Below are 13,674 nucleotides of genomic sequence, written 5' to 3' on the forward strand. Positions count from 1 at the left end.
AAGAATGTGGGTACCTTAGGCATGCAAGGAACTTCCTAGGCATGCATAGCAACGTCTTAGGCATGCTTGACAACGTCCTCGGATGAGTTCTAGGAGTCTCACATCTAAAGAAAACCCCCCACTTGCTGCCTTATATTTTTTTTTTTTTTTTTTTTCAATAATAAATTCTACACAACACAAAAATTCAATTTAGACTATTCCTTGGTGACTGCTAAACAAATTGATTTATTCACTCCGGAAGCCCTATGGAAAGGAAAATCAAAATTAGAGTTTGATTCAATGAAATCTTTATTACAGTGTAATTCTCGTAATGTAGTCTTTAGTTATCTTATAAAGCAAGTTATGGTCAAGAAAAAAAATTATACAAATGAACTTTAAAAGTGAGAAAGAAGTCCTGATATCTTATGTTTGATTCGCTGTTGTGTGAAGCTTTGACCTATAATTAAGGTGTATAGCATCTATAGTCCAGATAAATAAATATTTTCAGGTTCATATATGTATGTTAGCAAAAATTTTAGCATACATATTCAATTTTGAAGAAAAATTACTTCTTGAATTTTTATTCATCTTAAAATTTTGATAGATAATTGTACTTAATAGACGTTAGTATTGCCTAGTTTGTAAGTATTTTTTTTAAATAGAATTTTAACTTTGGCATCCATTTTTGATAATTGTGCTCTTTATCATCAGACTAAGACATCAGTCGGTTTTTAGTGTAAGTAGAAATATAACCCCGGATTTTTTATTCAACCATTAGAGACTTTACCAATTGATAATATTAATTGGTTCAAATCCCTCTACCCTCATTTATTATAAGAAAAAAGAGAGAGACTTATAATATGAACTCACAGCAACATATGAAATATTTGCACTTACAAACTTTTCATTAAAGAAAACGAACATTTTCTTATGGATCGATGATGGATGTTTAAAAAAATTTATCCTAAATACCCATTTATTTATTTATCATGACAAGACTATGGTGTACGAGCACAATCTTGAGGAGTGTGTGGATGTTTTCCCACTAAAGCCCACAACAAGTAATGCATATTACCTCTTGATAATAAGGGACTCAAAAAGGCCGAGAAAGATTAAAGAAAAATTTGGTGTAGTCATTAAAAAATGAAAACATATGGCATGTGATGAAAATGACTTGATAGTTATATGCACTGTTACCATTGGTCGTAGCTAATAGCTTGATGGTAGGAGTCTCTCAAACCATCATCTTTGCAAGTTCGAGAGTTGTGGTTCGAGTCGTGACACTTTAGTTTAAAATGTTGTGTCCATATGGATAGCCCTTAGCAGTTTCAGTGGTCCCACGCCATAAAATTTGGGTTTAAGTGGGCTAGGGCAATGATACTGCGCTGTATGTGCCCTTTTTTTTCATCAAAAAAGAAAAAGAAAAGTTATATGCACTATTAGTGTAAATTAGCAAAAAAGATGTATTATTTATGTAAAGACAAAGCTTAGCTACAAAATTGGTTGTAACTTAAGATTACAACTTTACTCAATATCATCAACATTACTACATATTTTGAAAATCTAACCGATGAATTGCATGTTCTTTATGCTCTTAATACATATGTCAAATTTTGTGATAATCATCTATTATTTACTATATGATCTATAAGATTATATATTTATGCATAATTCTAAATAACAAAAACTTGCAATTTAATTTTCTATAAATTTTGCAAGCATGGAAGATATAAGAAAAAGATGTAATCCAATGGTGGATTTGTTAAAATTTACCTCCAGTAAAAAGATATTGAGTAAGATTGTAACCTTAAGTTACAATGAATTTTATAGTTAAATTTTGTCTTTTGTGTAATATTTATTAAAATTCGCCTCCAATAAAAAGATATTAAGTAAGATTGTAACTTTAAGTTACAACGAATTTTATAGTTAAATTTTGTCATTTGTGTAATATCAAAGTATACCACAACTGAGAGAGAGAAAGAGAGCTACCTTTTACCCTATAAGCATGTTGACTATAAGAAGATTAAGGCTGCGTTTGTTTTGGCTGAAACCGATTTGAGGAAATCCTTTTACATGAAACCGTGTGTTTGGTTGCGCATGGAAAATAGGATTTTTCGGAAAATCATTTACTTTGACTGTAAAATAGCCCCTTTGACCCAGAAAATATTTTCAGCTTCTGTTTTACCTTCAAATCATTTCCGAAGACGTGCAAAGAGAGAAAGGACTTAGACGCGCAAACACACAGAGAGAGAGAGAGAGAGAGAGAGAGAGAGAGAGAGAGAGAGAGAGAGAGAGAGAGAAAGACGCGCAAACACACAGAGAGAGAGAGAGAGAGAGAGAGAGAGAGAGAGAGAGAGAGAGAGAGAGAGAGAGATCGTGCTGTCAAGTTCGAGATCGCACCGAAAAATTAGATCGCCGTCCTCGTCCCCTCCACGCGACGGTGAGATCGCGCCACGAACCCACAAACCGATTGACCCACCTTGTCCACTGGCGAGATCGCGCCACAAACCCACGACCCATCCCTCATCCTCACCGACCCATCCCACTTCGATGACCCATCCCACTCCGCTGACCCACCCTTGAGCCGATCTGTCCATCGGCGAGTCGCACCGTGCCAATCGCACCGCAACGATTAAGCAAAGATTGAACCTAGTCACCTCACACGCCTTCGCCTTCGCCTTCACCTTCAAACCCACATGCCTTCGCCTCAAGCAAAGATCGCAACACCACGCCGAACCACACGCCTTTGCCTTCAAACCCAATCGCCTCTCTCTCTTCCTTCTTCCCTCAATTTGACCGGATTTGATGATTTTTTTTCTTTGGTTTTGTTTCTTTTGTGTTTGTGGACTAAGAAATGATATTATATATTTGTTTGGAAGCTGAAAAAATATGAAAAAATGTGAGCAATAAGTAGAAAATGTGTTTTCTATAGTATTTTCAAGAATACAGCCAAACACCAGAAAATATTTTTCAAAGTATTTTTTGAAATACAACCAAACACTTGAAAATATTTTTCTCTTCTGAAAATAGCATTTATTTTTTGGAAAATATTTTACATAAACCAAACACGGCCTAATATTCTATTGAAGCCAATCTCATGCCTTGTGCCATCACATGCTCCAATTGTATTCCATAAAAGTTTAGGAAATTACCGTTGTGCGTGTTTTGCGTATGCCAGAGCCCAAATTTATGTTTAGGGACCCAACTCATAACTATGATTTTTTCTCCCTTTTTATTTTTATTTTACGGTGTATATTATGTAATACATAGTAGTATAAACATAATATACACCTACATTGGTTTTTTTAGAAAGAGTTTAAAAATAACTAAAAAGTCTAAAATCATTCCGTAGCAAAATTTAATTAAAAATTTCGACGGTTTTCCTTTCAAATAAAAAAAAAATTGTGATATGTTTGTTTTCGGTAGAAAATCTTATGTTTGTTTTCGATAAAGTCAAAAGATGTATTACTTTCTAAACTGTCATCACCTTTTCTATTAAAGAATGTATCAATATTTCTTAATTTAGACATGCCTAAATTTTAAAAGTTATATTTAGAAAACCAATATTGTAGTAATAATATTTAAAAAGAATTTTACAGTCAACATTAAATATTATACAAGTTGACCACATTAAATATTATACAAGTTGACCACATTTTACATACAAACCAACCCTTGAAAATAGAAAACATTTTAGTTCAATTCAAACTAAGCATAATTGACAATATTAAAAACTTAAAGCCTAATATAAAATATAGCATATATTCCAATTATATATATATAAAATTAAAAAAGCAGTTTGCACATCATCATTTAAGAATTTGTCAGAGAAGTCGACTTAAATAAAACGTTTACCCCGGTGGTGGTAACTGTTGATGATCTAGTTATGGTAATTGTAAATGTAATTGCCGTCACTTTCCTCCGGGAAGTGTGTTGCGTTTAGTTTATCTCCAAACAAACAAACTTTCTCTACCTAGAACAAACCAGTTAGCTTACTGCTATATTTTTTCAGTACTCTATTACATAAATATATATGTACAAATTGTTGTGATGTATATATAGTAGTACACGTTATATTTGATGACGATCGTGAGTCTATGCCGTTTCGTTAGAGATATATGGGATCGAGCTATGGACCGATGTTACCACCTCTTTCCTTGTCTCTCCGATCCCGGTACCTTCTCTTCTTTCAATTTTTTCGTTCAATGAAAAAAAAAAAAAAAAAAAAAATTCTTGCAGGTTAAGTGTTTGTATAAAGTTCCAGCTGAGGAAAGTTTTTTTTTGGTTAAAAAAATTTATGGGTTTTTCTTTGGTTATTGTAATCATGACATTTATGGCGCAAAAAAAGTTGATTTTTTTTTTTTTTTTTTCCATTTTCAGCTACAAACTGAATGAACATATGTGGGGTTGTGTGTTTTGATTATGTATAATTTTTGAAAATTTGGGTTGGGTTTTGATATTTGGGAAGTGGGTTTCAGTTCGGAGATCTTCGCTGGGTCTGAAATTGGCGTTGGTGACGCTGCATCTGATATACGCTGGCATTCTCTTTCTGTTTGATGAAGGTTTGATAGAAAAGACAAAACAAGAGCCATGGTATGTTAAGACTATTAGTGTTTTTTTCTTAAAAATACAAATTTGGAATTGGGTTCTTGAGATCTTATTTTATGCTTGAGCTAAAAAGTTTGGTCTTAGTTTTAGTACATAATAATAAGGTATAATCTCGCTAAAGTGAAGTTAGCTTATAAAGAGTGAAATTTGAGATCACATGCGCCCAAAAAAAAGAACTTAATTGGGGCTTTTGGAATGTGCTTTTTGTGATTAATGTTTATGAAAACTAAAGGGGAAAGAGACTTAGATGTAGATTTGGCAATTTGAAACTTTGGAGGCTCACAATTGAGTCATAATGCTCATGCAACGATATATTAAATTGGAAAAGTTTTGCTAAATTGAAAACTTCAAATGCAGTCATTACATTGAGTGGTATTTCAAGATGGATTTTTTATTGATATTTATTCCAAAAAAGAAGAAGAAGAAGAAGGGATTACATTTTAATTATTTAATGAGAGAGGAGCTGAAATTTGATTCTACCGAAAACCAAAAAAGGAGATTAGAGTGTTGTAAGTTGTGTAGTCAGTAGTCGACATTATGGTCTAATCTAAGTGCCATTCTCGAATGGGAAAACATGGAGAGGCTGCTGGGCTGTTGTCAGGACTTAGGTTGAATTTTCTATCACCTCCTGGGGCTCTCTGGCCTTCTAAATAATAAAATTGTTTCTTCACATTCTATAAGCATCAATTTGAATGCATTTAGGCAAGGATTTATTATTGTTACTGTTCATTCATATTGCATCTTGTTCACGGTGTCTGCTTCAACTTCTGAGCATGTAAAAAAGAAACGTTTAAGATCTCAGTTACGTATAGGAAATCTATGGCGTTGCATTTTTTTTACATGAAAATTTATTTAAAAGATTTTAAACTACCTCATAGGAGATGCTATTTTGTATTTTCTTTTCTTAGGCATGTAATTGTATGATAGCCTAAAAGCATTGGCAGAAAGAACATGGGCCACAATGTGTAATGGATGTAAATGAGACAATACTTGCAGGCACTTTCCTAATAGAATGGGAGCAATTATGTAATTTTAGAATTGCATGCTTGGAATAATATACTTTTCAAGATGAGCTTATGCAGATGCACAAGTGATTAGTTCATCTGGTTTGCAATAGTTTTATAATGAATTCTATCATTTCCCCAGCCTTCCTAATATTCTTTTGTTTTCAGGTACACTTCTTTATATTTGTGTCTGTTTTTTGCTACACTGGTTCAATACTTCATTACCTCCAGTTCTTCTCCTGGGTAAACATTAATACTATTATATTGCCTCAATATTGAAATTCTGGGTGATGCATGATATGTGCATTTTATTTGCGGTCTAACACGATTCTTCCCCCCCCCTTCCCCCCCTTTTTTTATATATAGCTATGTAATTGATGCAATGAGAACTATCAATGAGGCAAATTCAAGAATGCAAAAGGCAGCAATGGCCTCAAAGTAAGCAATAACTTGCATTCAACTTAAGGGTTTACCATTGAAAAAAAAAAAAGGTCTTAAAGTAATTGAAGTAAATTTACAATTCAACATCATCTTATTATTTATTTCGTTTTTATAATGTTTAAGCAAAGACAACCTGCTTCAAGCAACAATGGAAGCTTGGTTATTACTGTGGATGGAAGTCAGTCGGGAAAAAATCTTCTAGCAAGTAACTCCATGTCGTGGTCGAAGGTGGTTATGGACATGTATCCCCCCGGAACATCTGCTAGGTAGGCAACTATTTTATAAGTGTCCGAAGAATATTTGATTGGCGATACTTTTTGAGCAATTATCTGGTGCCTGTATATTTATAAATTGTAAATTGCATTATTAGGGTATTAAAGGGACAGAAGCTTGTACCAAGTTTTTTGTGAGCTTTTAGATCTTAACCTCAAATCTTATTTGTGACAGACATAATCTTTGTCTGGTGCTTTGCATTAATTTGATAAATTACTTCTCTTTCAATGCTCATTAGTTTCATTTCAATATGGCATTTTATGAACAAATATAGAAAGAGAATGCTGACATATTTGACAATTTTCAAAATTAAAAATTAAAAATATTGCTACTAACTGCTTCCTCTTGGTTCTTGCAGAACTTGGACTTGCTCCTACTGTAATGTTGAGCAGGTATTACCATCTCATTTTTACATCTTCATTTTGTATCATACAATTAAGCTTAAATTAAGATCTGGTGTAACCTCTAGTATGCTTGTTTGTTTAACAATGCTGCATCTTTATCCGTAAGTGAGTTGTCTTTTTATTTCTATGGCATCATTTTCTTTATGATAATTTGATAGTTACAACACAGCAATGGGACAAGGGGGATTTCAATCTAAGATATCTCCATTGTAAACAACAAGAGGTGCCAGTTGAGATATAAGGCTCCTAACATTTCTATGGCGTCATTAGAGTGCCTGACTAAGTACTTATTAGTACACTACTGAACATGGGAACCTATCTTGTTGTAAACCATCATTGTAAATAGACTAGGTTGAACCTCGACACTGCCAATATTATAACACAGTGAACAACAGAAAAAGATTCTATGGAATCATCTAAAAGACGACGTCGACGACAACAACAACAACAAACCTTAATCCCAAATTTTTGGGTCGGCTATGGATCCGTATCAGATTAGTTAGGGTCAGACACAGGTATTCTCTTCCTCCATCTTATTTGATCTTAAGTCATATTCTTTGTTACTAAATCCTTTTTTATTACTTCTACTAATGTTATTTTGGGTCTTCCTCTACCTTTTTTAATTCTCTCAACTTGGATCAACTCACTTTTTTTTACCGGTGCATTAATTGATATCCTTTGAACATGACCAAGCCATTTCAGGTTACTCTCTATCATCTTTTCATCAATAGGAGCTACTCCTATTTTTAAGCAGATTTCCTTATTTCAGATCCTATCTTTCCGTGTGTTTCCACTTATCCATCTTAACATTCTCATTTCAGCTACATATGGAATTTCATTTCCCAACCCCCTTTTTTATTCACTCCATTCTCTTTCCTCTTTATTTATTTATTTATTTTTAAAAAAGAGAGCATGATATAGATATCACAATGTTCAAGAATATCATTAACTAATTCACTGATTGGCATATAAGGTTTGAAAAACTTTAGCTATTTGCATGTAATGTGAGGAATGAACTATATTCTACCAGCCAGAAGTGTTGGACCAGTCAAAGACAGGGAAATTTACTTTTCTAACGTCCTACTTTGTCCATATTTTGGGCTTTTGTGTTGGAATAGTAGGCATTTACTCTTTTTTTTTTTTTTTTTTTTTTGAGAGGAGTAGGCATTTACTCTTGCCATGTATTGAAACAGATATGTAATTTGTTGCTAACCAGCAAACATTTTTGTGTTTATTACTCTGATCTATGTTAACCTTCAATCTAGTTTTTAGTGATTAATTTTTTGTTTGTGGCATATATGCAGCCTCCTCGAGCTAAGCATTGTCATGACTGTGACAAATGCATTTTTTTTTTTTTTTTTTTTGAGAGGAGTAGGCATTTACTCTTGCCATGTATTGAAACAGATATGTAATTTGTTGCTAACCAGCAAACATTTTTGTGTTTATTACTCTGATCTATGTTAACCTTCAATCTAGTTTTTAGTGATTAATTTTTTGTTTGTGGCATATATGCAGCCTCCTCGAGCTAAGCATTGTCATGACTGTGACAAATGCGTTCTCCAATTTGATCATCATTGTGTTTGGCTGGGGACATGCATTGGCCAGGGTAATCATTGTCGATTTTGGTGAGTTTAATACTTTGTTGTATGTCATCCACAATAAATTGTGCCCTCGCATAAATTGCAATTTTTGATATTTCAATGACTGGTAATTATGCTGTTGCTTAATTTTTTTTCCCTTTTGCTAATTGATGTCTGCCCTTTGCAGGCATTAATTCCATGTTATTGATATTCTTAGATATGGTTCATTTTGTTGAATTTATAAATGCACGTATTTATATGTTCATCTTTTTGTCTTTAGTACATTAAAGTTCCAATTTACTGGGTTTGTAACTTGCCAATCAAAAAAAGAAATTACGTATTTCTATTGTTATCATTTGATAATTGGACTAATATACATAAATGAGTGTGTGTATTTTATTTTTTAAAATTTGAAAGTAATTTACTATGAAGTTAATTTTTACTGCATTATGATCTGATTTTGGTCAAACAACCACCTTGTGTGTGGTTGTAGAATTGATAAATGAGAATATAGAGCTTTTTTCCAAGTCGTCAAACTGATGTTCATATCCCACATAGAGCTCTATAGTTTAACCTTTAAATGGAAGAATATAAATTATATAGATGCATTTCTCATTTATGTTTATATGCAAAACAAATATTTTCCGAGCTAAGAATCTCTCTGTTTTTTGTCACAAAACATTAGGTGGTACATTTGTGAAGAGACAGCATTATGCCTTTGGACTGGCATTTTGTACATTTCTTACCTGAAGGCTAATATATCAAGGGCTTGGTATGTTTTATTTTTTGAGCTTCTTGTTTAATGAGAAAATTTCAGTTTCTTATGTCATGGTTGGTATCGTATTGTTGATGGAATTAATGTCTTAGGCTGCTCCTCTGTCAAGATCACTACCTTGAGAGGTAGGAAGTACCAATATTATAAGGATGTGGTGATATGTTAATTTTTAAAAGTTTAGGATATGATACAGCATATCTTAAATTTTTCAAGGACTAAGGTTTTATTGTTGTATATGGCATAGTAATCTAATTAATTAATATATGCTTAAAATATTTTTAAGTGCTCATTATGCTATTTTCAAGGTTAAAAGATAAAACAAAAAATATGGAAAAACACTGAATATGTCTAACTAATAAAAATAATTAAAAAGCTATTAGTTTCATAAAGAGAAAGTGAGTGAGAGAGGGAGAGAAAAATAAAAGAGTTAAAGCATCCCACAGTAACAGGGAGTATCCATATCAGATATACGTCCAATACACATATGGCTGCTAGTTTGAAGTATCCGCGCTTCTTAGCTTGAGAAGAGAGAGGTGGAAAAATAGTCAAAATTTTGTAATGGTAGTGGTAACATTAATCTTCAATGTGACAATTGTGTTTTTGTGTTGAATTGAATCTGAACTTGGATCCTGGAATGATGTCATTGTCAGGTGGAAGGATGCAGTCATGATAGTGCTTTTGATTACTTTGTCAATCTCCCTAATCTTTTTGCTTCTCCTACTGATATTTCATAGGTAAGGGTTGTATTTCTATACTTACATAGGTCTTTCCTGCATCAGTTTTCTTATGTTCAGGACTTTGCTTCCCTGTTTGCCTATGATTCCAAATCTAAATTGGAAGAATTTTTTTTCCCTTTTTAATCTAGCTTTTTGCATCTAGATGGTTTTGTAAATTTGCTTTTACATGCAGTCTGGTGTCAGGGTTCATAATGTATTGTTGGTTACAAAAATGACCATATCCTACGTTTTTCGGAAGACTACTAGTTCCATGTTATGCAAACTTTCTAAAGTTGTCATGCTATCTAGTAAGAATGAAGAAGAGAAAATATGTGCTGAAAGTAATCCTGGCTTAGGATTGGAAACATCAAGGATTACCTAGGATAGTCCAGGACTGAAAAAGCTTCACCAATTCTTTGTTTATGAGAACATTACACAGGCTAGGCAATCTGTGACATAATGATTAGATGTGAAGGAGAGGCTTCTTTTCCCCAGCCCTCTTCTGGCTTTCAAAGACTGATTGCTGCGAACTATTAGTGACCAAGCATGGTTAAGTCCTGAATCTAAAATAGTTGGCTTATTGTGTTACTTCTATGAATAATGAAAAATTGATTTCCAGTGTTGTTTGTTCACTTTGTTGAGACAGACTTTGAGTTGTTGTTTTGGGAAACTTAACAAAACCCTGTAAAAGACTACACAGCTGACTACATTTCTCTGAATTTTTAGTAGTAATATATGTTTAATAAAAAACCTAATGAACCTTTAAAAAAAAGGATAAAGGCCAGCCCAGCAGAAATTACTAGTTTTTTGAGACTCTGCTGTACGTTCTATCCATATATGAACTGATTGCCAATTATAATGATAGATTAGCTATATGTATTTATAATATTAAACATATGTTATACCTGGGAGCTTAATTCTTCTGGTTTGGACTTCATTTTGCTGCAGCTATCTTATCTTAACAAATCAGACTACCTACGAACTTGTGAGACGTAGACGCATCCCATATCTAAGGTTGGTTGATTCCTTTTACACTTCTATTTTGTATTATTCATTTAAAAATGTTTGTTTCTTCCAAGTGTTTAGGGTTTAGCATTCAAGACATTAATGAGTTACCTACTGAATCAAGTTGATATATACCAAGTACATGATTACTGGTTGGAGACATCAAAATTGGAGGCAAATAAGAAGACAATTTATTATTACACATCTTCAAGTTCTTAGCTAGTTCATTTGATACTTTGTGTTAAACTGCAGGGGTATTCCTGAAAGAGTGTATCCTTTTAGTAAAGGAGTTTGCACAAATTTGTACGACTTCTGCTGTGCTCGAGGCAGCATATACAAAATGGAATCACTGCCCACAGCCCAAGAAATTCATGAAAAGTCAAGGCCCTACTCCTGCTTGGATGTCATGACCTGTCGCTGCTGCTGACCATGCCAAGAATTTACAGTGCATTACACATTCGTTTCTACAAATTCATTGTGAGCTCCCTGAAGTATGCCTGCGTTCCATTTGTTTGATTATCTAAAGGTCATGTTAAAGTTGGTTTATTGGTTTTTAGGTTTCTCTTTATTTATGGCTAAGTTCATAGGTAAGTCATAGTGATATTTCGTGGTCATATGGCCTTTACAAATGACGGAGGAGATATTTTTGTACTGATTATAATATTGGCTCTTAGCAATTAAACAACCCAACAAGATTGCCGCATACAATTTAGCAGTGTGGCCTTCTAGTTCTTGCTTTCTTCAATGTGAATTCATCAGTTATGCTCGGGACAAACTCTTGCATTTTGAACATCTTCTAGAGTGATTGTATAAATGGAAGGATGTTTGTCAAAGCCCAAATGTCTTCTTTGACATTTTGACAATGGATTAAAAGATAAGCTTTGGAAATCCTTAATATATATTTTTTTGCTTAATATATGCTGGTGTTGAAGTGGTCAAAAGTCAAAAATAGACAATATATAATGAAAGAACTTTTGAAAAGTAAAAAAAAAAAAAAAAAAAAAAGGTAAAAGTTGAGAGAAAAAGAGAGAGACAAAGATTTTACGATCTTCTAGTTAGGACTTGGGACTTTATGTTAAGATGAGCTAATGTTGAAATATTAGAACTGTAGAGGTTTGGTATCACCAAATTTTCCACGGTCAGAAGCTATCCACTCTTTGAAACGTGATATATTCAAACGAATCAAACTTAGTGCGACAAGGGTGGCACCGCTGTCCAACTATGCCCAGCAGGAAATGTACAAAATTTAGGCATGTTTTCCATGGAAGTTTGGTGCACCACTAACGCAAGACTTTCGTTTATCAAAAAAACGCAAGACTTCTGTTATTCTTGTGTTGTGGTCCAAACAACAAGAATCAAGTTTTAATCTTATTATTAATGTTATTTTTGGTCTTTTTGTAATTTTATTCTTTTTAGGTAATAAGCTCATATTTTAAGAGTTAAGTTCTTACCTACTAACTCTTTGGAACAACTTATTTAGTTAAAATTGAAATTTTTTTGCTGAAAGTACTGTAGATAAAACTAAAAAGTAATTGAAATAATACATTGAGATTTATAAATAATACCAAAAAATGCAATAGAGTCTATGAATAGTAGCAAAAATAAACTGAATAGTAAAAAGAAAAAGTTTTTTAAGTCGAAGCCAAATAATACGCACTCAATAGAGTGTCAGAGTTATCAAACTCAATAAAAACTAATTCATTAGGAGGATTCTCATACAAAATAAAGTAAGTCATTTGAAAACAACCTCTACTGGCAAAAGCATCATCACGTCTCATTCTCTTAACTTGAATTAATCTACTATTTCTCATTAATGTATTAATCGCTCATTGAATATGTCCAAACCCATTTAAAGTCACTCTCACTAGTGCTAGATTTTTATCGCTGTGGTCCATTGAACAAAGTACACTTCCTAAAGCCCAGGATTGATGAAATCTAAGGCTGTGGAAGCCCAAAGCTTACAGAAATGGGGGAGCTAAGGCTGTGAGCCAAGCTTAAGTTGTTAAAAATATCTATAGAAAGTGGTCGACACCGTGATTAATGATTATATCTTTCATTAAAGTCAAATCAGAGAGAGAGACAGAGAGATATTTTAGGTTATATGGTAATTATAGACTTTTAGGTACAAGAATTCTATGTTGTCAACCATTACAATGCCACTCAAAAACGAAAAAAAAAAAAGGGGGAATATTTGTCACCTTGCCCTCAATTTGAGGATGCAATGCAACATAACAGCAAACTACCAACTACATATAAAACTTTCCTTCAACAAAAAAGAATGAGAAGATAACAAATAGATCTTGATTTGGCTTAACGTAATTTTCTAATTGTCTTGGTAAACTAATTAATGAGGCTTGAAGAAACTGACTTCAACACCAGTATCAATCACAACATAAAGCCCGGCTGCAATCAATACAGCGCTCAGACTCATGCCCAAAACCCCTAGGAACCAGTTGAGCCACCACATTGCTCCATACATCTTAGGCTTTCTAATCTTGAGCCACATGAAACATGGGTATGCCAATGTGACAGGCAGTGCTATCCCTCCTATCAAACCAGCAAGGCTTCCCAAGAATGGAATTGCCACTGCCACAAAGAAGCACCCGTACCCAAACATAGCCCGGAAAATTGCTCGAAGCCACCATGGACATGGCTGCTTCTTTCTTACTGTGTACTTGGACTCCATGTCATCAAACATTGGCATGCCATAGATTTGGAACGAGCTCAATGCATTAACTATGACAAACAAGCTAGTTAGGCCTAGTACAGACGAAATTATAATTTCTACAAAGAAAATAACCTTAATAGATTATCAAAAACAAAATCTTATCCTAATATTGGTTCAATTAATCATTGTTAAGTTTTATTAATTTTTTTTAGTTTACATTT

At 33.4% G+C, this 13,674-nt stretch overlaps 1 protein-coding gene across 1 annotated transcript; it reads left to right on the forward strand.

Annotated features, from left to right (window-relative positions):
• The first annotated feature begins 3,794 nt into the window (after positions 1–3,794).
• Positions 3,795–11,513, forward strand: LOC112002243 (protein S-acyltransferase 10). Its single transcript, XM_065769177.1, has 11 exons — positions 3,795–4,153; positions 4,458–4,572; positions 5,760–5,834; positions 5,958–6,029; positions 6,161–6,298; positions 6,664–6,697; positions 8,225–8,334; positions 8,975–9,061; positions 9,715–9,798; positions 10,729–10,794; positions 11,038–11,513. Exons 1-11 carry the CDS (start codon positions 4,060–4,062, stop codon positions 11,210–11,212), a joined length of 1,050 nt encoding a protein of 349 aa, XP_065625249.1. The 5' UTR covers positions 3,795–4,059; the 3' UTR covers positions 11,213–11,513.
• The last annotated feature ends 2,161 nt before the right edge of the window (positions 11,514–13,674 follow it).

The sequence above is a fragment of the Quercus suber genome, unplaced genomic scaffold (assembly GCF_002906115.3).
Source record: "Quercus suber isolate HL8 unplaced genomic scaffold, Cork oak 2.0 scaffold_1074, whole genome shotgun sequence".
Lineage (NCBI taxonomy): Eukaryota > Viridiplantae > Streptophyta > Magnoliopsida > Fagales > Fagaceae > Quercus > Quercus suber.

Excerpts from the sequence above, each read along its gene's own strand:
- LOC112002243 (XM_065769177.1), top strand. The coding sequence starts at position 4,060 with ATGACGATCGTGAGTCTATGCCGTTTCGTTAGAGATATATGGGATCGA. Across the intron at positions 4,573-5,759 it reads AAGACAAAACAAGAGCCATG|GTACACTTCTTTATATTTGT; the intron begins GTATGTTAAGAC and ends TTTTGTTTTCAG. Across the intron at positions 9,799-10,728 it reads CTCCTACTGATATTTCATAG|CTATCTTATCTTAACAAATC; the intron begins GTAAGGGTTGTA and ends ATTTTGCTGCAG.